This window comes from Gobius niger, assembly GCF_951799975.1.
Source record: "Gobius niger genome assembly, chromosome: 1".
NCBI classification, from domain to species: domain Eukaryota; kingdom Metazoa; phylum Chordata; class Actinopteri; order Gobiiformes; family Gobiidae; genus Gobius; species Gobius niger.
In genome coordinates, this window is record NC_136852.1 from 71,863,212 (window position 1) to 71,885,785 (window position 22,574).

Consider the following 22,574-nt stretch of genomic DNA (forward strand, 5'->3'; position numbering starts at 1 on the left):
TCTCAACAAAACCAAACAAAAAAACGAACCCCTTAATTACAGTAAAAGGAAAAGAAAATGATAATGTCAATGAGTTCAGATACCTTGGCATCATTTTAGACTCGAAACTAAGCTTTAAGAAACACATCAAAAAGGTCTGCCATACAATAAAACAGTGGCGGCTGGTCCATTATGGGCGGTGGGGCGCCGCCCCTCCTATCAATTTTGCAAATAAAATAAAAAGTTTTAAGCTTAGCAAAATCCTAACTTTCTTATATACAGGTCTTTTATACACTGGAGGGAGGGGGAGTGGAGGTGAAGGAGCGTGTCATTTTGTCTGCCTGGTTCATCTTGTGCTGTAACCGCTGTAACACAGTCTCATAAATGTGTAGTTTTGTGCTCGGGGCGGCGAGGAACAGCGCCCCAAGCATCTAACCAATGGCGCTCTACCATGGTATAAAAACGTCACTGTATATCATTAATTCAACCAATCAGAGACGCGCAATGATAAATCTCCGATGGGCGCTGAGGCCGAGCGCCCATCGGAGATTTAACAGGTGAAAGACGAGGAAGCGTCTCCTGTAAACAAACGCGAGGAGCTCGTTGTTGGAGCAGCTCTGAGCTCACGGACGATCGGAGGAAAAACTTCTCATTTGAGAGACCGGAGAAGCTTTGTGTTGTTTCCTGAGAGGAGGTGAAAGGATTTAGTCAAACTAATGGACTTGGGACAACTTTCTTCCGTCAGAAGTCACGTCTAAACGGACTTTCCTGGTAGCATGACGATGCTAACTAGCCCGTCTGCTTTAGCTGCTGCTTGTTTATTTCACACTTTGGGACAACACTCGCTGACTTGGACAGTTATGTCCCAGGACGTGGACTTTTGATGGAGAGAAGATTCAGGACCGTGAGGAGGAGCTACGACAGGAGAGGGGAAGGTCATTCATTCACTGAGGGAAACAGAGGTGGAGCTCCAGGTGCTACAGGAGGAGGAGGACTCTCTTCTAAACGTGAGCTGCACATTATTGCTGAGCGGATCATTTGTCTGACGGTTTATACGGGTTTAAACCTGTGGCTCTGAGGCTCATAATGAAATCACAGCAGGTCTGGGACTAAAACTGTACATGAAATCAAAGAGGAAACACCTCCTGCCTTTGTTCTGGTTCTGTTGGTGCAAACACAAATCAGTGGTGCACAACACAAATATGTAGGTATAGTGACTATCGTTACACTTTAGTCAGAAATGATTTATATAAGTTTTGAATATATTCTACATAAAATAATAATATTAAATGCCCCAAAGATGACTTTCTTTTTTAAGTTAAAATCAATGTTTATTATAAGTATCTTCTAAAAAATAAATAATAGGTAGGTAGAGGCAACAGTCCCCCCTAGTTTTCACATCACCAGCCGCCACTGCAATAAAATATAATCTGTTTACATTTAAATCTATAAGAAATTCATTGACAATACAAGGAGCTAAAACGTACTTCAATGCAATGATATTACCTCACTTACTCTATGGTGTATCATGCTGGTCACAAGCCAAAAAATCCACAATTAAACCTTTAGAATCTCTTTATAAACAAGCACTTAGGATTCTAGATAGGAAATCGCGACGGTATCATCACTGTCAAATATTGACCAAATATAAAATGCTCAATTTTGAATATATGGTTAAATCAGCCAATCTAAAATTACTATTCAAGATTGTTAATAATGTGGCTCCTCCACCACTAAAAAAGTTTGTCCAATGAACATCTGATCAGAGTCAGAACAACAAGGTCAACAGTCAGAGGCCAATGAACCAAAACGAAAAACAGCATTAGGACAATCAGCATTTTCTTTTAAAACTATCTCTGAATGGAACAAACTTCCAACTGCACTAAAATTATGCAAAAACTTTAAACGATTTTGCCCGAGTGTGAAACAACATTTTCTGGGAAATCAAACATGTCAGCATTAAAGAAAACAACAACAGCAACAACTAAATTTGACATCTGACAAGGGTAGGGGTGGGTATAGACTATAGAGGAACACGTTTTCCTTTTAATAATGTACTTTTTAAAAAAAATTGTATATAAATGTAAATACTGTCTGTAAATATTGTGAACTGTATTTTTTATGCTTTTTGTAGTGTTTTGTATTTGTCTGTCTCGGGGACTGCAGAGGGAAAGTCTGGTACAAAGCATCTTTTCATGCTGATTAATGCTCCTGTACATGTCCCTGTCAAATAAATAAAATAAACTAAAGGTCCAGGCCCTGCGGTCGTGTTTATTTTGGGGCTGAGCGGAAACAGAGACGGGAGCTGCCGCTACAGCGCACGAGTCAGTTTATCTACAGCAATTAGATGACAATACATTTAATATTAAAGCACTCTGTATATAAGAAAATCAAACCCAAGCTAAATGGCAAAGCTGTTCGTATGAAGTTTCACATGAAGTCACTGAAGTTTGCTCTGCTGGGATTTTGGAGAAAGTCATGTGAATTTAGTCTTAAAGGGATATTTCAGGATTTTTGACATAGGGCCTCATTTCCTAGTTATCCAGAGTGTTGTTGATTTCTGGAGATATTTTTTTTTGTAATTCATGCAGTTCTTATATTTGAAGAGTTTCGTGATGCTAGGCTAATTCAAGGCTAGTGCATGTCTATGGTATCAGTTAGCCTGCATTAACCTCTTAACTCCCGCCTGAACCGAGAGATCTTTTTCCTCACGTTATCAGATTTTTTTCCCATATTTTTTTTTGTTTTTGGTAATTTTTGGTCCATTTTTTGAAATTTTTTTATCACATTTTTGTCTTTTTTTTTTGGGGGCATTTTTTTTGTCATTTTCTTTGTCACATTTTGTCACATTTGTCAATTTCTTGTGACATTTTTGTGACATTTTCATCATTGTTTTCGTCTCAGTTTTGTCGCTATTTTAACACCTTTTTTTCGAGAAGCTTTTGGATTGGGGTAAAGCCAAACTGGAAAAAATGTGCTCGGTTCAGGCGGGAGTTAAGGGGTTAAACACAGTGTGACCCGCTCCACAGTGCACCTGAGGCAAATCACTTATAACACCAGACTAACCATATAAATGTCTGTGTCCATAGAATCATGTTTGGAAAATAACTGACCTGCATCACATGAATGATCGAATTTTGAGGTAGGGCTGTACAATTAATCGAAATTCGATTACGATTTCGATTACAACAGTAAACGATTACAAAATTAGCATAATCGCAAAAAATCGATTATAATTTTTTTTTTCACATTTTTTTTTTTAATGTTTTTTCCTTTTAATATTTTTTTTTTTAAGGTTTTTTTTCAAATTTTAAATTTCTGGATTTTTGTCACTTTTTTATGGATTTTTGTCTTTTTTTTATGGATTTTTGTCACTTTTTTGATGGATTTTTGTCTTTTTTCTGCTGGATTTTTGTCATTTTATTGATGGATTTTTATCACTTTTTTTTTGATTTTTGTCTTTTTTTTGCTGGATTTTTGTCTTTTTTTTAATGGATTTTGGCACTTTTTTTTGGATTTTTGTCACTTTTTTGCTGGATTTTTGTCTTTTTTTTATGGATTTTTGTCACTTTGATGGATTTTTGTCTTTTTTTGATGGATTTTTGTCATTTTTTTGATGTTTTTTTTTTAAAGGCAACAAATAATCGTTTGAATAATCGTGATTTCAATTATGACAAAAATAATCGTGATTATTATTTTTTCAATAATTGAGCAGCCCTATTTTGAGGGACTATTTTCTAGCAGATCACTCCGCCGCCGCCTAGCTTATACAACCACGAAGCTGCTGCTGCTCAAATATAAGGTATTTTAAATGTAAAATGGTTCAAATTACTCTATTAACACAGACATTTATATGGTTAGTCTGGTGTTATAAGCGATTTACCTCAGGTGCTCTGTGGAGCGGGTCACACTGTTTTTAATGCAGGCTAGCTGATACCATAGACATGCATTAGCCTAGCACTAGCCTAGCGCCACGAAACTCTTCAAATATAAGAACTGCTTAACACTCTGGATAACTAGGAAATTAGACCCTATGTCAAAAATCCTGAAATCACCCTTTAAAGAGGGGGTATTATGCTTTTTTCAGCCACATAGCACCAGTCTATAGGACACTACAATGATGACGAAACCTTCTGTTGGTCTGTCAATGCAGTAAATTAGAATAACTGCCTTGTATAAAATTGCTCTTTCAAAATGGCGTTAGCAAATGGCTTGAAATAGGCCTCTGTCTCTTTAAAAACCTCTGACCCTTTCCGACACGCCCCCTCCACACGCTGTCTGTGGCATCACAACAACACTCCGCTCGTTGTCTCAAGTATTGAAACTACGATCGGTGCATTTTAATTTTTATTGTTGGAAAGGGGCTACTGTTTATCACTTTGTGAACAATGGCCACACAGGATATTATTTGGAAACAAACCTTCCACACCGGACGCTTGGAAGGGGCTCTTGCCTGAAAAATAACTGCTGTTTGGAGTCTCTCTCTTTGCATCTGCCATGCCCTATGGATCTCTAACTATACCCCCATGGACGACACCAGGATCTGCAGGAGCCCATACGATTCAAAGACGGACATTATCTGTGCAAGTGGACAATGGTTTTTCGAGGTTACCCGTTAGCTTGTTATAATCGACTACAGCTCATTGTTGATGAAAAGTCTGCAATAAACCACAAATGTGTAAAGCCAGGCTCATTGTGTGATCATCGTAAAGGCTGCTTCGAGTAGTTGCCGGCTTTATTGACGTTATTTGTGCATAATATGCTGCCTGTTTTCAATGAATGTTGTGAAGGTGAAGGTTGTTAGCTTGTCGCGGCTAATAGTGCCTTAGCTCCGAGAGAAACCACTCGGCTACGACTCACTGTAGATGAAATGTGAGCAATAAACTACACAATCAACAAGCCAGGCTCCGTGTGTGATCATCATAAAGGCTGCTTCAAGCAGTTGCCTGTTTTAGTGACGTTTTCAATGCATAATATGCTTGTATTCAGTGAATTTTCCCGTTAGCTTGTCGCGGCTAGCTTGTTAGCTCCGGGAGAAAGCCACTCGGCTATGACCCATTGTAGATGAAATGTGAGCAATAAACTTCCAAATCAACAAGCCTGGCTCCGTGTGTGATCATTGTTAAACGGTTCTTTATGAGTGTGGTGGTTTTATTGACTTTATTTGTGCATATTTCTCGTTTCCACGTGATGACTCGAGGTTTAGCTTAGCATTAGCTTTCTCCGGAGGCTCTGTGCATCATCAAGGCCCAGCGCAGAACCAGACACTGAAATAAGTGTTCTTGTCACCGGTTTTAATCCTGGGTGTTTCGGTAACAGAAACACTGATGTGTGTCTTTGTAAAAGTCTGCTGTGGCTCCGGTTCACAACACATGAAGCTAATCCTCCATGATGACTCTGTTTACATCTTAGGGCTAGACACTGCGGGGAGGGGGTTCTGCTGAGGGGCAGTGGTTGGTTACTCGGCTGGTGACGAAAGGTCGGAGGCGTATCCTGGAGGTCGAGGGCGTTTCCTGAAGGAATCAGGCGTTTTATCCCTAAAATGGCTGCCATCAGAGTTTCTACAGATTACTCGAAAATACGTGAATGTGCCAAGGCAACACTTCAGGCATGGTTTTAATGAGGGAATGACTTAATAACATGATGTAAAGCTTGAAAAAGTCGATTTTGCATAATAGGCCCCCTTTAAATGCAGATTTTTATACAGAACACAGAGCTTTACACGTGTCCTATTAGATCATCAACTGTGGAAAACCCACTGAAGACTATGAGGAAAATCAAAACACAAAACGGGAAAATTAAATAATGGTAAAAAACCCTTCACTTCCCCGGCAGTGGGAAAACCGACCGTACCAGCCAAACCAGTAAACCACACACGGCAACATGACTTCCCGTTTACTGTGCTGGTTCTGGATACGTTTGTAAACAGAAGGTGGGGGTTTCCTTACACTGCATGTACCAGGCCCTCCATATGGCGTTGTTCAGGCGGATCTTGTCTCTCCACAGCAGCTTCAGCCCCTTGAAGTTCTTCCACTTGGGAGACACCAGCTTCCCACTGACGGAGAGAAGAGAAGAGCGAAAACAGAGGCTTTAGGAAACATTTCAGACTCCTCATGTCTGTCTGGTATTATCTGACACTACAGAGGCTTTGTGTCGTGTATCATGGGAGATGAACAGGATTTAAAGCAGTACTAAACAACTCTTCCCCCTAGAGGCCATAAGCGCAACTGCAGGTGTATTAGCAAGTTACGATTTTTTTCACTTATTAATTGTCTTGGAGAGTAAATACTACGCTGACAGGAAAGGCGAAGGGAGAGAGGGTTACTGTGCATCCAATTATATAATGGAATCTTTTTTTTTTTTCACAAAAACTTTGCCGTAAATACTGTTTAAAGTGACGTTAGCCCGCAGTTAGCTTTGCCCGTTAGCCTGTTAGCTTCTTCTTTGTGATTTCATTAGTGTGTATTGGTGACTCCGGTCCGGTGGCAGTCAAGTTGCAAACATGGTTTTCTGTCCAGAGACACCAGGGGGAGATGAAAGACCCTCCAATCATCCCATAAACACTTGTATTACCCCCACAGGGACTACGGAGAGGATTTATTAAGGTAAACACGTTACTTAGTGCTGCTTTAATACACACGACTTTTGTGAATTATAACCTCTTAACCCCCGCCTGAACCGAGCACAAATCCTCCAAAAAGCCTCTTGGAAAGAGCGTCAAAAGAGCCACGAAGATGAGGATGAAAACGCAACAAAACATGACAAAAAACCCTAGAAAAACACGCTAAAAAAAGAGATTAAAAAATGTGATAAACGCAGCAACAACACAACAACAAAGTCAGTTTTGTAGCTCACATTGTCACTTTTCTTTTGCTCATTTTTGGCTTTATTGTTGTGTTTTTGTCACACATTTTTTGGCACTTTTTCATTGCTTTTTTGTCACATTTTTGTTACATTTTCATAATTTCACCGCAGAGAGGATCAAAACTATACATTTTTCAAAACTTTATTATAAACAAACAGAAAAAACAATGTTTCCATTTGCTCTGATGTGTAAAAAAGGTGTGATAATATAAGAGCTATACTAACATTCATATGGGGAGTAAAAAACTTAGTTTGGCGAAAATTTACAAAATTTGGCAGAAAATTCCATTTGGTCGTTCCAATCAAAAAAGTCAATGTGTTCATTTTATTTTATTTGAGCCGTTTACATTTACATTTTGAAATATTCATATATTTAACAGAAATGAACTTTACTTTACATTACTTATACCATAAGGCAGGGGGAGGCAAGCTTTCTTCATTGTAAATAGACCAAGGGCCGAAGCCGCTGATCATTAGCCCAAAGTAAAGCACAACACTGGAAACATGACCATCTTAAATGAGATCAACGACTTAAAATTGCTTGAATTAAAGTTCTTCTATGTTGAATTTGAGTCGGTTTGAACTAATCCAAAATACAAATGCTATAGCGCCAATGGAACAAGAATCAAACCCACTTGAAATCAGACAAATCCTTGATTTTAACGTGAAATGACACAAAATGATCTGAATTAAAAGAATAAATACTACTAGAGGTTTTATCTCGTCTAAGACCAGACCAAATCTACTCAAACCTTAGATTTAATCTCTTAATTTAAGTAGATTTATGCCATTTCTTCCTTGAAACGATGATTCTTTTTCCAGTGCACTTCTTTTAAATGCCAGTGTTGTGCATAATATATGACCTAACTGTGGGCATTGACAGTAGGGCTGCACGATATTGAAGTGACTTGCGATATGCGATACGGTTGTGCAATATCTCGATAACAATATTATTGCAATATTTCACCAAACACACTATGTTCCATTTTTTTCAGCAAATTGTGTCAAAAGAAGACTTAAAAAACACCCAATCAGGACCAAAACAAGGGTAGAATTTAACAAAGCTGGTAAATGTTCAATTAAAACTGAACTTTTACACATGACTTCAATGCTTGAGTTTGAGTTTGCAAAAAAAATGGGTGGATCTCAGTCAAATGAAGGCTATGGTGATGTTGCGATATATTGTGGCTTCTCGCGATACGGATATTGCATCAGCTAATATCGCGATACGATATTTTTTGCGATATATTGTGCAGCCCTAATTGACAGTATCTCTACCTTTGTTTCTCCCATTTAACCCTAATAGTGTTAAAAGTACTCTCTGATTTGTGTAGTAAGGTTTCTCAAAATCATCTTGAGGGCCAGAGGTTCTGTGCTGGAGGGCCGGATTTGGCCCCCGGGCCTGACGTTGCCTACCCCTGCCATAATCTTTCCAAAAATATATAGTTTAATTACACAACAATGGAAATCTAAACACAGTGAACCGGATTGTAAAGGCGAACTGGAGGAAATGTGCTCGGTTCAGGTGGGGGTTAAGAGGTTTGAACTCAAATACATTTTATTCATTTTCTCAAATTCAGCATTACCCAAATCTAAACGCTTAAAGAAAAACCTCAAAAACACCATTCAACAAAAATGTGACAAAATTTCAACAAAAATGCGACAAAAATTCAACAAAAATGTGACAAAAATGCGACAAAAATGTGACAAAAATTCAACAAAAATGTGACAAAAATGCGACAAAAATGTGACAAAAATTCAACAAAAATGCGACAAAAATGTGACAAAAATGCGACAAAAATGTAACAAAAATGTGACAAAAATTCAACAAAAATGTGACAAAAATGTGACAAAAATTCAACAAAAATGTGACAAAAATTAAACAAAAATGTGACAAAAATGTGACAAAAATTCAACAAAAATGTGACAAAAATGTGACAAAAATTTAACAATTGTGACAAAAATTCAACAAAAATGTGACAAAAATTCAACAAAAATGTGACAAAAATGCGACAAAAATGTGACAAAAATTCAACAAAAATGTGACAAAAATTCAACAAAATGTGACAAAAATTCAACAAAAATGTGACAAAAATTCAACAAAAATGTGACAAAAATGCGACAAAAATGTGACAAAAATTCAACATAAATGTGACAAAAATTCAACAAAAATGTGACAAAAATTCAACAAAAATGTGACAAAAATGTGACAAAAATTCAACAAAATGTGACAAAAATTCAACAAAAATGTGACAAAATTTCAACAAAAATGCAACAAAAATGTGACAAAAATGTGACAATGTAACAGAAATTCAGTATATTTGAAAAGCTGTGGTCTGAGGTTTGGCAACTTCTTCAGTCATTACATTGTGACAGTTTCAGTTTGGAGAAGCAACCACGACTTGAGGGTTTGTTTGTTTTTGTTATGGCTGCGAAGAGTGTCGGCCGCTGAAAAATCTAAACGCTTAAAGAAAAACCTCAAAAACACCACAAGGAGGAAGTTGAGGCGGGGGTTAAGAGGTGAAAGGCAGGAAGTGCTCGGCTCTGAGCTTCGTGCCTGAGCAGGACGCCGTACGGTTACGTAAACTGAAATGTGTCGACTTGGCGGAAAAACGGGGACATGTTTTAAAAACTGGGTCATGCAGTAAAATCAACAAACTCTGACGTGGTGTTTTCGATTCTTTTGTAAAATGTCTCTCACCGGCTGATCTCGCCTTTAAGCACCAGGAATGTCTGGTCAATAAACCAAAGGTGAGACGAGCAGTGTTTATGTCGAAGGCGAGAGGTTAATCTGTAACCGAGCACATCTTCACTTCGACATTAACCAAATCGAAAAAAAAAAAAAGTATTGAAAAGCAACAAATGGCGACAAAATAAGTGAAGAAAACGCTCGGAAAAATCTTACATGAGTTTTGTAGGACTTGAATGAAGAGTTAAACTGGCCTATAGGCTGTGAGCTCCAGGCCGGAAGCTTTTAGATTTGGCTAAAGCTGCTCGGTTAAAGTTAAGAGGAGACGTTTTCACAGGGAATTGCTGCATTTGGGGAATCTCAGCCTTGGAAACCGGTGTCGCTCCGGCTGAAATGATTAGCAGGCACTTTCCCTCTTCCTGTTGGCCAGTATTTTACAACACAATGGCCGGGCAGCTCTTATAGCTAAAGACGAGGCAGCAGGGCGCACACACACACACACACACACACACACACACACACAGGTTTATTATTAGTGCTCCGGTCTGTCCAGTTTGGTGTCATTTGCAGGGGAGCCAGGGGGGGGAATCCTCCACAACAACTGGCTCCTTATGCTGCTCCCTTGTAAACAGATGAGCCCTTTAACCTGCTTTTCAGTCATGTGATTTTTTTTTTTTTTGGGGGTTATGCCGGCCATTTTGAATATTTTGAATACCGAAGACCTACAAAACTCCTCTAAGAAGTTTATCAGCACTCTTTTGTTGCAAATGTGCTCGGTTCAGGCGGGGGTTAAGAGGTTAAACAAAATGGTGCAGCTCGAATCTGTGCTAAACCAGCGCTGTTGTCAATATTGATCTGACAGTCGTGACCTTTATCAAATCAATGAAACCTACAGTAAAATCGCAGTCACAAGCCTCCTCTTAACCGCTTAACTCCCATCTGAACAAAAATGTGACAAAAAATCAACAAAAATGTGACAAAAATGCAACAAAAATTCAAACAAAAATGTGACAAAATTTCAACAAAAATGTGACAAAATTTCAACAAAAATGTGACAAAAATGTAACAAAAATGTGACAAAAATTCCAACAAAAATGTGACAAAATTTCAACAAAAATGTGACAAAAATTCAACAAAAATGTGACAAAAATGCAACAAAAATGTGACAAAAATTCAACAAAAATTCAACAAAAATGTGACAAAATTTCAACAAAAATGTGACAAAATTTCAACAAAAATGTGACAAAAATGCAACAAAAATGTGACAAAAATTCAACAAAAATTCAACAAAAATGTGACAAAAATTCAACAAAAATTCCAACAAAAATGTGACAAAAATGTGACAAAAATGCAACAAAAATGTGACAAAATGTCAACAAAAATGTGACAAAAATGTCAACAAAAATGTGACAAAAATGTCAACAAAAATGTGACAAAAATTCAACAAAAATGCTACAAAAATGTGACAAAAATGCAACAAAAATGTAACAAAAATGCAACAAAAATTCAAACAAAAATGTGAAAAAATTTCAGCAAAAATGCGACAAAAATGCGACAAAAATGTGACAAAAATGTGACAAAAATTCCAACAAAAATGTGACAAAATTTCAACAAAAATGTGACAAAAATGTGACAAAAATGTGACAAAAATGTGACAAAAAATCAACAAAAATGTGACAAAAATTCCAACAAAAATGTGACAAAATTTCAACAAAAATGTGACAAAAATGTGACAAAAATGTGACAAAAATGCAACTAAAAAGTGACAAAATTTCAACAAAAATGTGACAAAAATGTAACAAAAATGTGACAAAAAATCAACAAAAATGTGACAAAAATGTGACAAAAAATCAACAAAAATGTGACAAAAATGTGATTAAAACTCAACTAAAAAGTGACAAAAATTCAACAAAGATGTGACAAAAAGTCAACCAACAAGTGACCAAAAAAAAAAAAAGTGACAAAAACTCAACAATAAAATGACAAAAACGCGAGGAAAAAGATCAGTTTTGTGGGTAGCTTAGCTTTCAAATGAGGTGTTGCACAGGCCTATAGCCAAAGAGGACAACATGCATTCGGTTTAGGCGGGAGTTAAGAGGTTAATAAAACTTCCTTCTTCAAAACCACGCGGTCGGCCCTTTCCTCGCTCTCTGTGGACCCTTTGTTCACCATCTCAGGACGCACGTTGACTCTGCAAGAATCTCAAACTGCAGATTTTATTATCGTCTCTTCGTCCAGTGCTTTTTCGCAGGGCCTTGTTGTTATCACACACACACACACACACCAGGCGCTTTGTTTTTATTGTGCTGCGACACAACTGGCAACCGTCCCACCCCCGCGTTCCTTTCTAATAAGAGAACACAGCGGATACGAGAGGCCTTTAGAGCTGCATTAGGTCAGCTGTCGGGAGAATCACTGGACGGGGCAACTCCGGCCACTGCCAGGGCATATTTATACTGCGGCCAGGTGGGTGAGAGGACGCGACCCCTGTACACACTCGTGCTTTAAAGGGACAGTCACCTCAGGGAGCGAGATCCACACACTTTTTGGTGTCGAAATGTAACAGGAATTCAGTATATTTGAAAAGCTGTGGTCTGAGGTTTGGCAACTTCTTCTTCAGTCATTACATTGTGACAGTTTCAGTCACAATGTGTCACAAACCCTCAACTTGAGGGTTTGTTTGTTTTTGTTATGGCTGCGAAGAGTGTCAGCCGCTGCCAAGTTAATGCAACTAAAAAGTGACAAAAATGCAACAAAGATGTGACAAAAATGTGACAAAAACGCAATTAAAAAAGTGACAAAAATTCAAACAAAAATGTGACAAAAAGTCAACCAAGTGACTAAAGAAAAAAATGACAAAATTCAACAGATGTGACAAAAATGTGACAAAAACGCAATTAAAAAAGTGACAAAAATTCAACAAAAATGTGACAAAAATGCAACAAAAATGTGACAAAATTTCAACAAAAATGTGACAAAAATTCAACAAAAATGCAACAAAAATGTGACAAAATTTCAACAAAAATGTAACAAAAATGCAACAAAAATGTGACAAAAATATGACAAAAATGTGACAAAAATGTGACAATGTAACAGAAATTCAGTATATTTGAAAAGCTGTGGTCTGAGGTTTGGCAACTTCTTCAGTCATTACATTGTGACAGTTTCAGTTTGGAGAAACAGCCACGACTTGAGGGTTTGTTTGTTTTTGTTATGGCTGCAAAGAGTGTCAGCTGCTGCCAAGTTAATGCAACTAAAAAGTGACAAAAATGTGACAAAAATGTGACAAAAATTCAACAAAAATGCATCAAAAATGTGACAAAAAGTCAACCAAGTGACAAAAGAAAAAAATGACAAAATTCAACAGAGATGTGACAAAAATGTGACAAAAACGCAATTAAAAAAGTGACAAAAATTTGACAAAAATGTGACAAAAATTCAACAAAAAAGTGACAAAAATGCATCAAAAATGTGACAAAAATGTGAAAAAAATTCAACAAAAATGTGAAAAAAATTCAACAAAAATGTGACAAAAATGCGACAAAAATTCAACAAAACTGTAACAAAAATGCGACAAAAATGTGACAAAAATGTGACAAAAATGTGACAAAAATTCAACAAAAAAGTGACAACAATTCAACAAAGATGTGACAAAAAGTCAACCAAGTGACTAAAGAAAAAAATGACAAAATTCAACAGAGATGTGACAAAAATGTGACAAAAATGTGACAAAAATTCAACAAAAATGTGACAAAAATTCAACAAAAATGTGACAAAATTCAACTAAAAATGTGACAAAAATTCAACAAAAATGTGACAAAAATTCAACAAAAATGTGACAAAAATTCAACAAAAATGTGACAAAAATTCAACAAAAATGTGACAAAAATTCAACTAAAAAAGTGACAAAAATTCAACAAAAATGTGACATAAATTTAAACAAAAATGTGACAAAATTTCAACAAAAATATGACAAAAATGTGACAAAAATGTGACAAAAATATGACAAAAATGCGACAAAAATGTGACAAAAATGTGACAATGTAACAGAAATTCAGTATATTTGAAAAGCTGTGGTCTGAGGTTTAGCAACTTCTTCTTCAGTCATTACATTGTGACAGTTTCAGTTTGGAGAAGCAGCCACGACTTGAGGGTTTGTTTGTTTTTGTTATGGCTGCGAAGAGCGTCAGCCGCTGCCAAGTTAAACAGGTCAGTTTTACAAAGACAATGACATAAGTTAAATCAGGACCAGGTTAAATTGAAATAAAATGTAGAAAATCATGACTCAAACGGCTCTTTTGTCCATTTTAGTGACGATGCATTTGAAAGAGTTTTTTTTGTTATATTGTCTCTATAGTCTATATCGAGGTAGGCAACGTCAGGCCCGAGGGCCAAATCCGGCCCTTCTGGTTAGAACCTGTGGCCCCTCAGGATGTTTTTAATGATTTTGAAGATGATATTATGACACAAATGAGAGATCAAATACCTGTGAATACTCTAAAAATGTGTAAAATGTCAATTCTTTCTAAAAATCTTCAAACAGAACCTGAACAATAATAATTATAGTAATAACAATAATTTGGGGGGAAATGTGGCTCAAAATAAGGAAAAAATGTGTGAAGAAATGGGGCAAAAATAATAATACATTGGGGGAATATAGAAAATATTGCAATAAAAAATGTGTTAAAAAATAAATAAATAAATAAAAAAGGGGGAAAATGGGGCAGACTTGGACAAGAAATTGAAAAAAAAAAAAAATGGGGAAAACAAATCATTTTATTTGAGCTGAAACAACCAAGTCACTTCTTTTAATGCTGTCCCCTTGACCAACAACATAAAAACTGTATTTTTCCTCGAGGTAACTTAATTTCGATACCAGTAGAACCTAAACTTTTTTCCCCCAATACCAGCAGACAGGTATCATTTAACGGTAGCCCTAATCGTGCACATACAACGCTGGCATTTGTAGAAAATGGTGCTTTACTTTGGGCTAAAATGGGCAGGTCTGGCCCCTTGGTCTTTTTACAATGAAGAAAATCGGCCCTTCACCAATCCCTGGTCTATATTGTGTTTTAACCCCCGCCTAAACTGAGCACATTTTCTCTAGTTCAGCTTTACCCAAATCTAAAAGCTTCTCAACAGGAGCTTACAGCCTATACAGACGGCATCTCGTCATAGAAGGGGGCGTGGCTTCTCCGAGGGGGAAAATAGAATCTTTAGAGAAACACAATCCACGTTTTTTGCCATTTTCTGGTGGAATATGAACTTATTTATCACATAAATAAAGTCAAGTGTAAATCAGGCCCATATGGATATTTTCTCACAGCAGATCGTTCAGTAGAAGTGACAAAACGGCAGTCATAGCTAGTTATTCGCTGTTATTTATGTATTTATGGGCTGTTGAACCACTTTGCTCCTCTCCATGTCTTTGTATCTTTATTTAGTACAAACTATATTCATAATTCAGCGTTTGTTAAAGTTGTTTTTGAATAATTAGAGAAAGTTTACATTTTTCTCCAAATTGTTTTCCCCCTTAACTGTTTTTAAAGTTGACTTGTCAGGTGGTTTTGATTCAAAAAGGAAAAAACCACAGACCCCCCCCCCCTACGCTCTCATGCGCCAGTGAAAACACTGATCTGTGTCAGTGAAACTTCCCTTGTGGTGATGCAGGTGATGTGGTGTCGCTGGTTAACCATCACTGAGACGTTCTGCTGCATAATCCGAACTTCAGTCACTCTTTGACATAACTTTGCGCGTTTGTTGGGCAAAAGTTAAATAATTAACCTCGTAAACACATTTTCTCCTGTTCAGCTTCATGGGGCTGTCACACTTTGATGATCGAGCCAAACGCTGCAAACACTGAACTTTAGTATTCATAACGAGTCTACAACTTATGCCCAACGACAGCCTAACATATGCATAAGTTATGTATAACTATAACTTATGCATAAGTTATGTATAACTATAACTTATGCATAAGTTATAGTTATACATAACTTATGCATAAGTTAAGTTAGGGACGTGCACAGTAGAGATTAGATCGGGCCCAAAAAATCAAGCCCGACCCGACCCGACCCGAGCAATTAACGTGAATTGTCAGCCCGAACCCGAAACAAACCCGACGTAAATAATTATTTATTTAAGGCTCAGATAGGTGCATCTGCACAGCAGCACCATGTTTGCGAGGTACGCGGCTACGCGCACGGCATACGTGCACGCAGCAGTAGCGCACATACCTGGGGGGGCAGAGACGTACGCAGCGCGGAGCAGCTCAATGTGTCTGTCTCCTCTTTTCCGTATCTCTCTCTCCTCCTCCTTCATGTTTCATAAACATCGCGCTCTACAAAAGCTACTTTTTACGCAGTAACAGGAACCAAACTGCTTATTTATCCACTGTTAATGAAACGCTGTCCTGAGAGAAAGAGCTTAGAGTGATGTTCTCTGTGTGGCGCCGGTATCACAGCCTGACCTGCTGCTTAAACGTGACAACACAGCAGCACGTGCGCCCGCCCCCCGCACCTGCACCACCTCCCTCCCGGACTCCTCTATTTTATATTGCGTATTGCCACATTTTGTATCCAATAGACTCCGCCTATTGCATAGATTTTTATTAGAGATTATAATGACATTAACTTAAAAAAAAAAAAAAAAAAAAATTGAGCCCGACCCGAGCCCGACTCTCATGCGGGAAATCTCGGCCCGGCCCGGCCCGAATGTCGGGTCGGGCTCGGGCCGGGCTCGGGCCTAAAATCTAACCTCTAGTGCACAGGTAGAGCCCCTTTTCCCTGTGACATATGTTCTTACCTGAGCTTAGACGAGTTAATGTGCACCTGTCTGGTCTTTGTGCGTGCACTCAGTCAAAAAGACCAAAGATGTTGTTAGCATTTAGCCTCATCTCCACTCCTCTATGGGGCTAAATGGGGTTAAGTTAGAAGCCACCAAGCTCTTCCACGTTTCCCATATTTAAATACAGTTACATGAGTAGTTGCACCTCGACATCTGCGCAGTAAGACGCCAAAGTGCTTCTTAAGTGTTATTACGCCTTACAATATAGTTCCCCTTTTCATCCACTTAGAAAATTGACATGTTTAATTTTGTGTAACTATACTTGGATCTCACATAACCATATAGGGGGAACGTGGAGGAGCTTGGTCGCTTCTAACTTCACCCCCATTTGGCCACATAGAGGAGAGGAGGAGAGGCTAAATGCTAATGTCTATGGTTTCACACATCAAATCACAATCAGGCTCAGGCAAGAACATATCTCAGACTGAAAAAACAGTTGCCTGTTCCTTTAAAGGAATAGGCAACTGTTTGTACACACTGAGATATGTTTCTTACCTGAGCTGTGACGAGTGCTTTAGGACCTGTCTGATCTTCAGTCACGTAAACACAGCGCAGACGGCGTTAGCATTTAGCCTCTCCCTCTCTCCTCTATAGCTCCAAAACAGGTCAAGATAGAAGCTACCAAGCTCTTCCACGTTTTCCCTATTTAAATATGGTTACGTGAAGTGTTCCACTACAAAGTATAATGACACACAATTAAACAATGTGGATTTTCTAAGCGGATAAAAAGGGGAACTATATTGTAAGGCGTAATAATACCAGGAGTAGTTCGAAATCCGCGCAGTAATCTTCACTTTACTGTGCGGATGCCAAATTACTCCTGGTATTATTACGCCTTACAATATAGTCCCCCCTTTTATCCGCTTAGAAAATCCACATTGTTTAATTGTGTGTAATTATACTTTGTAGTGGAACACTTCACGTAACCATATTTAAATAGGGAAAACGTGGAAGAGCTTGGTAGCTTCTATCTTGACCTGTTTTGGAGCTATAGAGGAGAGAGGGAGAGGCTAAATGCTAACGCCGTCTGCGCTGTGTTTACGTGACTGAAGCCACGGGGGAAGATCAGACAGGTCCTAAAGAACTCGTCAAAGCTAAGATAAGAACATATCTCAGTATGGAAACACGGTGGCCTGTTCCTTTAAGGATCAATAAAAGCCAAAAAATATATATACAACAGGACAACGTTTTCTTTAGCCAACTCTTACAAAAACGGTTTCTGTCATCGTACCTAATGTGTCATAAGCACTTACTTACTTACTTATTACTTTCTTTTACAACTTTGTCGTCTCCCAGCCTCAATCCGGTTTTTGACGTAAAATTTGACACCCTCCCATGTCCTTGTTTGAAGTGCCCCAGAAGACTCTTCAATACATTGGATGCACTGCGCCTTACCAGGGACCTTTCCAGACTGAATGTTGTCCATGAGGGTTTCCTCTACTGCATTCACTTCCTGCACTGTCCACGGTCTCTTTTTTCCTTTAGATCCTGGAAGATATGCAAAAACTAGAATCAGAACACTTTTTATTGCCATTGTTTGAGAACAGGTTCACAAACTAGCAATGTTTCTCAGTACAATCGTGCAACAAACATAGAATTCAGGTAAAAATAAGCTATACAAACTTTAAATCTACAAGGCCATAAGGGCATGCAGAAAAAAAAAAAAGTAAAATATAACAAGACGACAACAAAGACATAGACATGACTTACTATGACTTTACAGACAATAACCAATTGTATTGCAAGTAGTTGGAATGAGCTTTACCAGTGGAAGTAGACATTTCTTCTGTTGGCGTCCGTGTCTGCCCTTTCCTCCCGTCTGTCCTGAGTGTTCAAGACAAGTTATTAGGAAACTAAACTAGTATATAGCTAAAAATTCTCTTTTCCTTGGTTCTATGGGCATAAAGAAATCATTGATTTCACTCACCAACATGAAATTGTTTTTTTTAATGTTTTTTTTTTTTTTTTTTTTTAATTACAGCTTCAGCTTTATTTCTGTCCCTTTTAAATTAAATGTATGAATTGTGAAAGCAATATATACATGGTTCACACAGTAACTAATGCCAACGTCAACACGTGTTTGAAGACCCACAGAATAATAGAGACGCAATGCTGAGCGGGGACTTAGCACAAGTTCCTGGATGTTTCTCCCATAAAATGTATCATCACTTCATTCTGCAACACTATCACACATTTCTGACCAGTACCAATCCTTCCACTTCTGTTGCTCTTGTGTTGCTCGCTCCAGTCTCCCTCTCTTTACTCCTCCATCCCTGTTTGCATCTGTTTCTCCTTCGTCTTCTCTCCCCCTTCCTCTCCCATTTCTACTCCTCTCACTCCCCTCCTCCCTCTCATCCGTTTGCCTCTCTCCCCTCCACCTGTCCTGCATCTCTCTCCTCAGTCTCCTCCTCTCTCCCCTCCGTCTGTCCTGTATTTCTCTCCTCAGTCTCCTCCTCTCTCCCCTCCACCTGTCCTGTATCTCTCTCCTCAGTCTCCTCCTCTCTCCCCTCCGTCTGTCCTGTATTTCTCTCCTCAGTCTCCTCCTCTCTCCCCTCCGTCTGTCCTGCATCTCTCTCCTCAGTCTCCTCCTCTCTCCCCTATGTCTGTCCTGTATCTCTCTCACCCGTCTCCTCTCCCCGGTCACACTCTCTCTTCTGTCCTGAATCTCTTCTTCCCGAATCAAACAGCCAAACTCTCTCCTTCATTGATTGTTTAAAATACCTGGAGACTTCGAAGAAAACCCAGGGATATGATCTTCACTTCCTGGTTGAAAGTTTTGGAGTGCAGGCTCTCCCCTCTTCCTGGTTCCTGTGGACATAATGAGATTAATCTAAGCAAAATACAGGAAATAATTGTCTTGTTTTCTTGTCCTTGGTCTCCTCCCTTTGTCTCCTTCGCCTCCTCTCCCTCTCCCCCACATGTGTCAAGTGTTACTTGTTCAAATACCTGGAGATTTTGAAGATGACGAATCTGGGGCTGAGATTGGATCAGTTTCATCATCTGATGCCTCTGTGTCTTCCATGACCCCCTCTAAAAACAAAAATGAAATGGTTACCAGGACACTTAATAGATAACAGGAAGTAACAGTACATGGCATTGTGAAACTTAACTTACCTTGTGGATCTATATTTATTTGATCCAGATTCTTTCTATGTGGTTGCTTCTGGTGGGCAGATGAATCGTCGTCTTCACTGTCTGTGCTGCTCTTTGTGTGATCTGGGACATACTCATCTTGGCTGCCTTCAGATGTGGACATGTCATCCTTTCTGGGGTTTGACTGAAAAAGACAAGACTCAATTATGGATTTGGGCATGCAGTCATTTAACAGGACACAACCTGGACGCAACTAGACCTGGACGTGAACAGGTCTGGACAGGAGACCAGACCTGGCTTGTGTCCGAATGTCCCTAACCCCTCATTCACTATATAGGCCTGCATTATATAGTAGTGTATAGTCCACTCATTCTGTTGGCGATTTGGACAGAAGCCACTACTTTCTCCGAGCTGCGCGACGTCACATGCACTGCGGCTGCAGATTTCTTTATTTCTTTTTTCTCAGAACTTATTCATTAGACAGAGAGACCTTTTTTTGACGGGTTGACCTTGCTAAAGTTTCTCCATGAGTTGAGTGGCTGAGCTAAACCTCAGCAAAATAAAAAAAATGCAAAGTCAAACTTATTTGCTATATAAAAAAAAAGTGTTGGGAAAATATATAACTTTCGTGGGATAGAGTAATCTGTTTTGCGCATAATCTGCCATGTGGACAGAGATATTTGTTTATATTGCTGTAGAAAACTCTTTATTAAAATATCCGGTTAACTATGGGGCGTTATTTTTTTCCTTATAGGCTATATGCACAGTTTCCCCACGTGACGTCTTCCTGGACAGTCAGCCAGACGCTGGACTTCTTGTCGCTGATCGTTTACATTCACAATTAGCAGGTTCCCACACAAATGTAGAGAAGCTCAACGAGTTACTGATGGAGTCACAGCAACGTGTCACAAACATCATGTTCACTGTGAATCTGTCCCAAAGGAAACGCCAGCTGTCGTAAGGGCGGAGCTTTTATCTTAGAGCTAAAGGCAAGTGTTGAAAAATGATAATATAACATGTAAACAAGTAAATATAATTTAAACTAACAGGACGATTCTTTTTTGCGCAGGCTCGTTCAAAACTTTGCGCTAGTTTTATTTTTTATTTTGTGTTAGCCGCGTTAGCCTCAAGACAAAAACATCCACGTTATGAACACGGAGTTTCCTCCAGTGAAGTCGTTACGTCTCATGTAATATTTTCTAACCTGCTCCAGTCACATCTGAACTTTTACTCGCTGTCCTTTACCAAATCTTAAGCTATTGCTTCATTTCTGTGGGACCTGCTAATTCGGACAGGAAGGACAGCGTCTGGCTGACTGTCCAGGCGGAAATCACGTGGGGTCACTGTGCATATAGCCCATTACCCTGCAGTGTCTTGCCTTAAACAATACTGTATGCACAGACTTACAACTTGAGGTAGTGATGTAATTTCAAAGTTCTTGTGTGTTTTCTTTGTGAGCCACTCTTCTTGTCGGGTCACACAGGCATCGTGGTGATTTCTCAATGTCTGCAGACAACAAAAATATCTTACTTGTGACTACAAAACAAAACAAAAAATCACTCACTGTGTTTGCATGTATCTGCCCTATGAACAGCATGAGACTTAAGGTTAAAACGTTGGATAACGCCATGTAGTGGTATTCCTTTTATACATGCATTAAAAAATGAATGAATAAATAAAGCCTTTTCTATACAGTACAGTGGTTCACAAGAAGAAGAAAAAACATCTCACCTCAGATTTCCCATGTCCCTCTTTATCCTTCGACTCATTCATTGTTGCTGAAAAAATAAAGTTGAGTTAACTATGGTAGCTGTGAACAATCTTTGCTTAACATCCTGAGATCTCAGACATAGTCTATTGTCCCATTGTTAGATGAGTTATTTATGTTTAATGCCTCTGTGGCAGTCTCAGCTCCACTTCCCACAGCACATGGTGCTACAGCAGCTTCTTACCACTATGCTAAACATGTTCAATGTTATGGTTATTCTCAAAGCTAAGACTGGGTCAGACAGAAAAGTTATGGACGACCCAATGCAAAAAAAATGCCCACCAGTATTGTGGAGCTCAAGATAAATGTCTAATTACTTTACTCCAACGTTTTAACTGTATAATGTATTCCTTGTTAAAGAAAAGTGAGGCCACGTGAGTCTGGTTTTGCTAATGTACAACTAGCATGATAGCTAACCACCATGCAGCTAGCTAATCAAGCTAATATCCACTAAACTTTTCAACAATCTAATCTAAAAAAAAAGAGCCTCACATACCTTCCTTCAAGTAGACAGTTGAGCAAAAAATAAGTCTGTCTCTTTATATTGTGGTAGAAATTAACAGAGAAAACTAGCACATTGCCACAGTACTTAGCACTGTTTTTGAAACGTTTTTGAGCACATATCTTAGAACATGAACATTGCAAACTAATTTGTCATGTCTAACATAGTTAACTCTCCAAAAAAGACTTACCAGTTTGTTGACTGTAGGCTACGTGACATCTGTCGTGGACGCAGATGCAGAGAGATGCAGAGCCCGAGTAGTGGCACCACTAGCTCCTCCCCCACTCTACAAAATGGCGGCCAGGGATTTTGCAAACCAAAACAAACCAATGCTAATTTTTTAAAGAATATCAAAAGACAAAGGGTTAAATAAATTAGACGAAGGAGGAATGTCATTTTCACATATGCCTACAGTGAAAATTGTGCCTGTGTCCACAAGCTACTTAAAGCCTTAATATCCAATTTATTTTTAGCATTGATTTCAAAAGAAGAATTAAATATTAAGAGTTTTAAAGCATGATGTCTGCTAATCAGCTATGCTCCAACTTTTGGACACAGAATAAAAAATGTTCAATTGAAGATTTGTCTAAAACTTTATAAACTGAAAAGTTTTTCAATGTAGTATTGAATGTTTTCTTTCTTGTAAAATATTGTGCAATGGTCGGTAGTTAGCACATAGCTAATACCTGTGTGTCACGATGTAGTCAAGCCACCATTTTGTATAATGAGACAGTTTAGAGATGAACATTATGAGGACCTGTTAACCCAGGTTTGTGTGTCACGATGTAGTCAAGCCACCATTTTGTATAATGAGACAGTTTAGAGATGGACAT

General features: G+C 38.5%; 2 protein-coding genes across 2 annotated transcripts in view; both read right to left on the reverse strand.

Annotated features, from left to right (window-relative positions):
- Positions 1-15,853, reverse strand: part of LOC306977350 (MLX-interacting protein-like) — a gene marked incomplete at its 5' end in the record, with an annotated part of 50,481 nt that extends 34,628 nt beyond the window's left edge. Inside the window, 2 exons of the mRNA XM_079575653.1 lie at positions 5,928-6,034; positions 15,789-15,853. Coding sequence (XP_079431779.1) covers positions 5,928-6,034; positions 15,789-15,853 — 172 coding nt within the window. The remainder of the gene's footprint in view (positions 1-5,927; positions 6,035-15,788) is intronic.
- Positions 1-22,574, reverse strand: part of LOC306977669 (intermembrane lipid transfer protein VPS13A-like) — a gene marked incomplete at both ends in the record, with an annotated part of 217,487 nt that overhangs the window by 122,228 nt on the left and 72,685 nt on the right. The gene's annotated exons all lie outside the window — the stretch shown is intronic.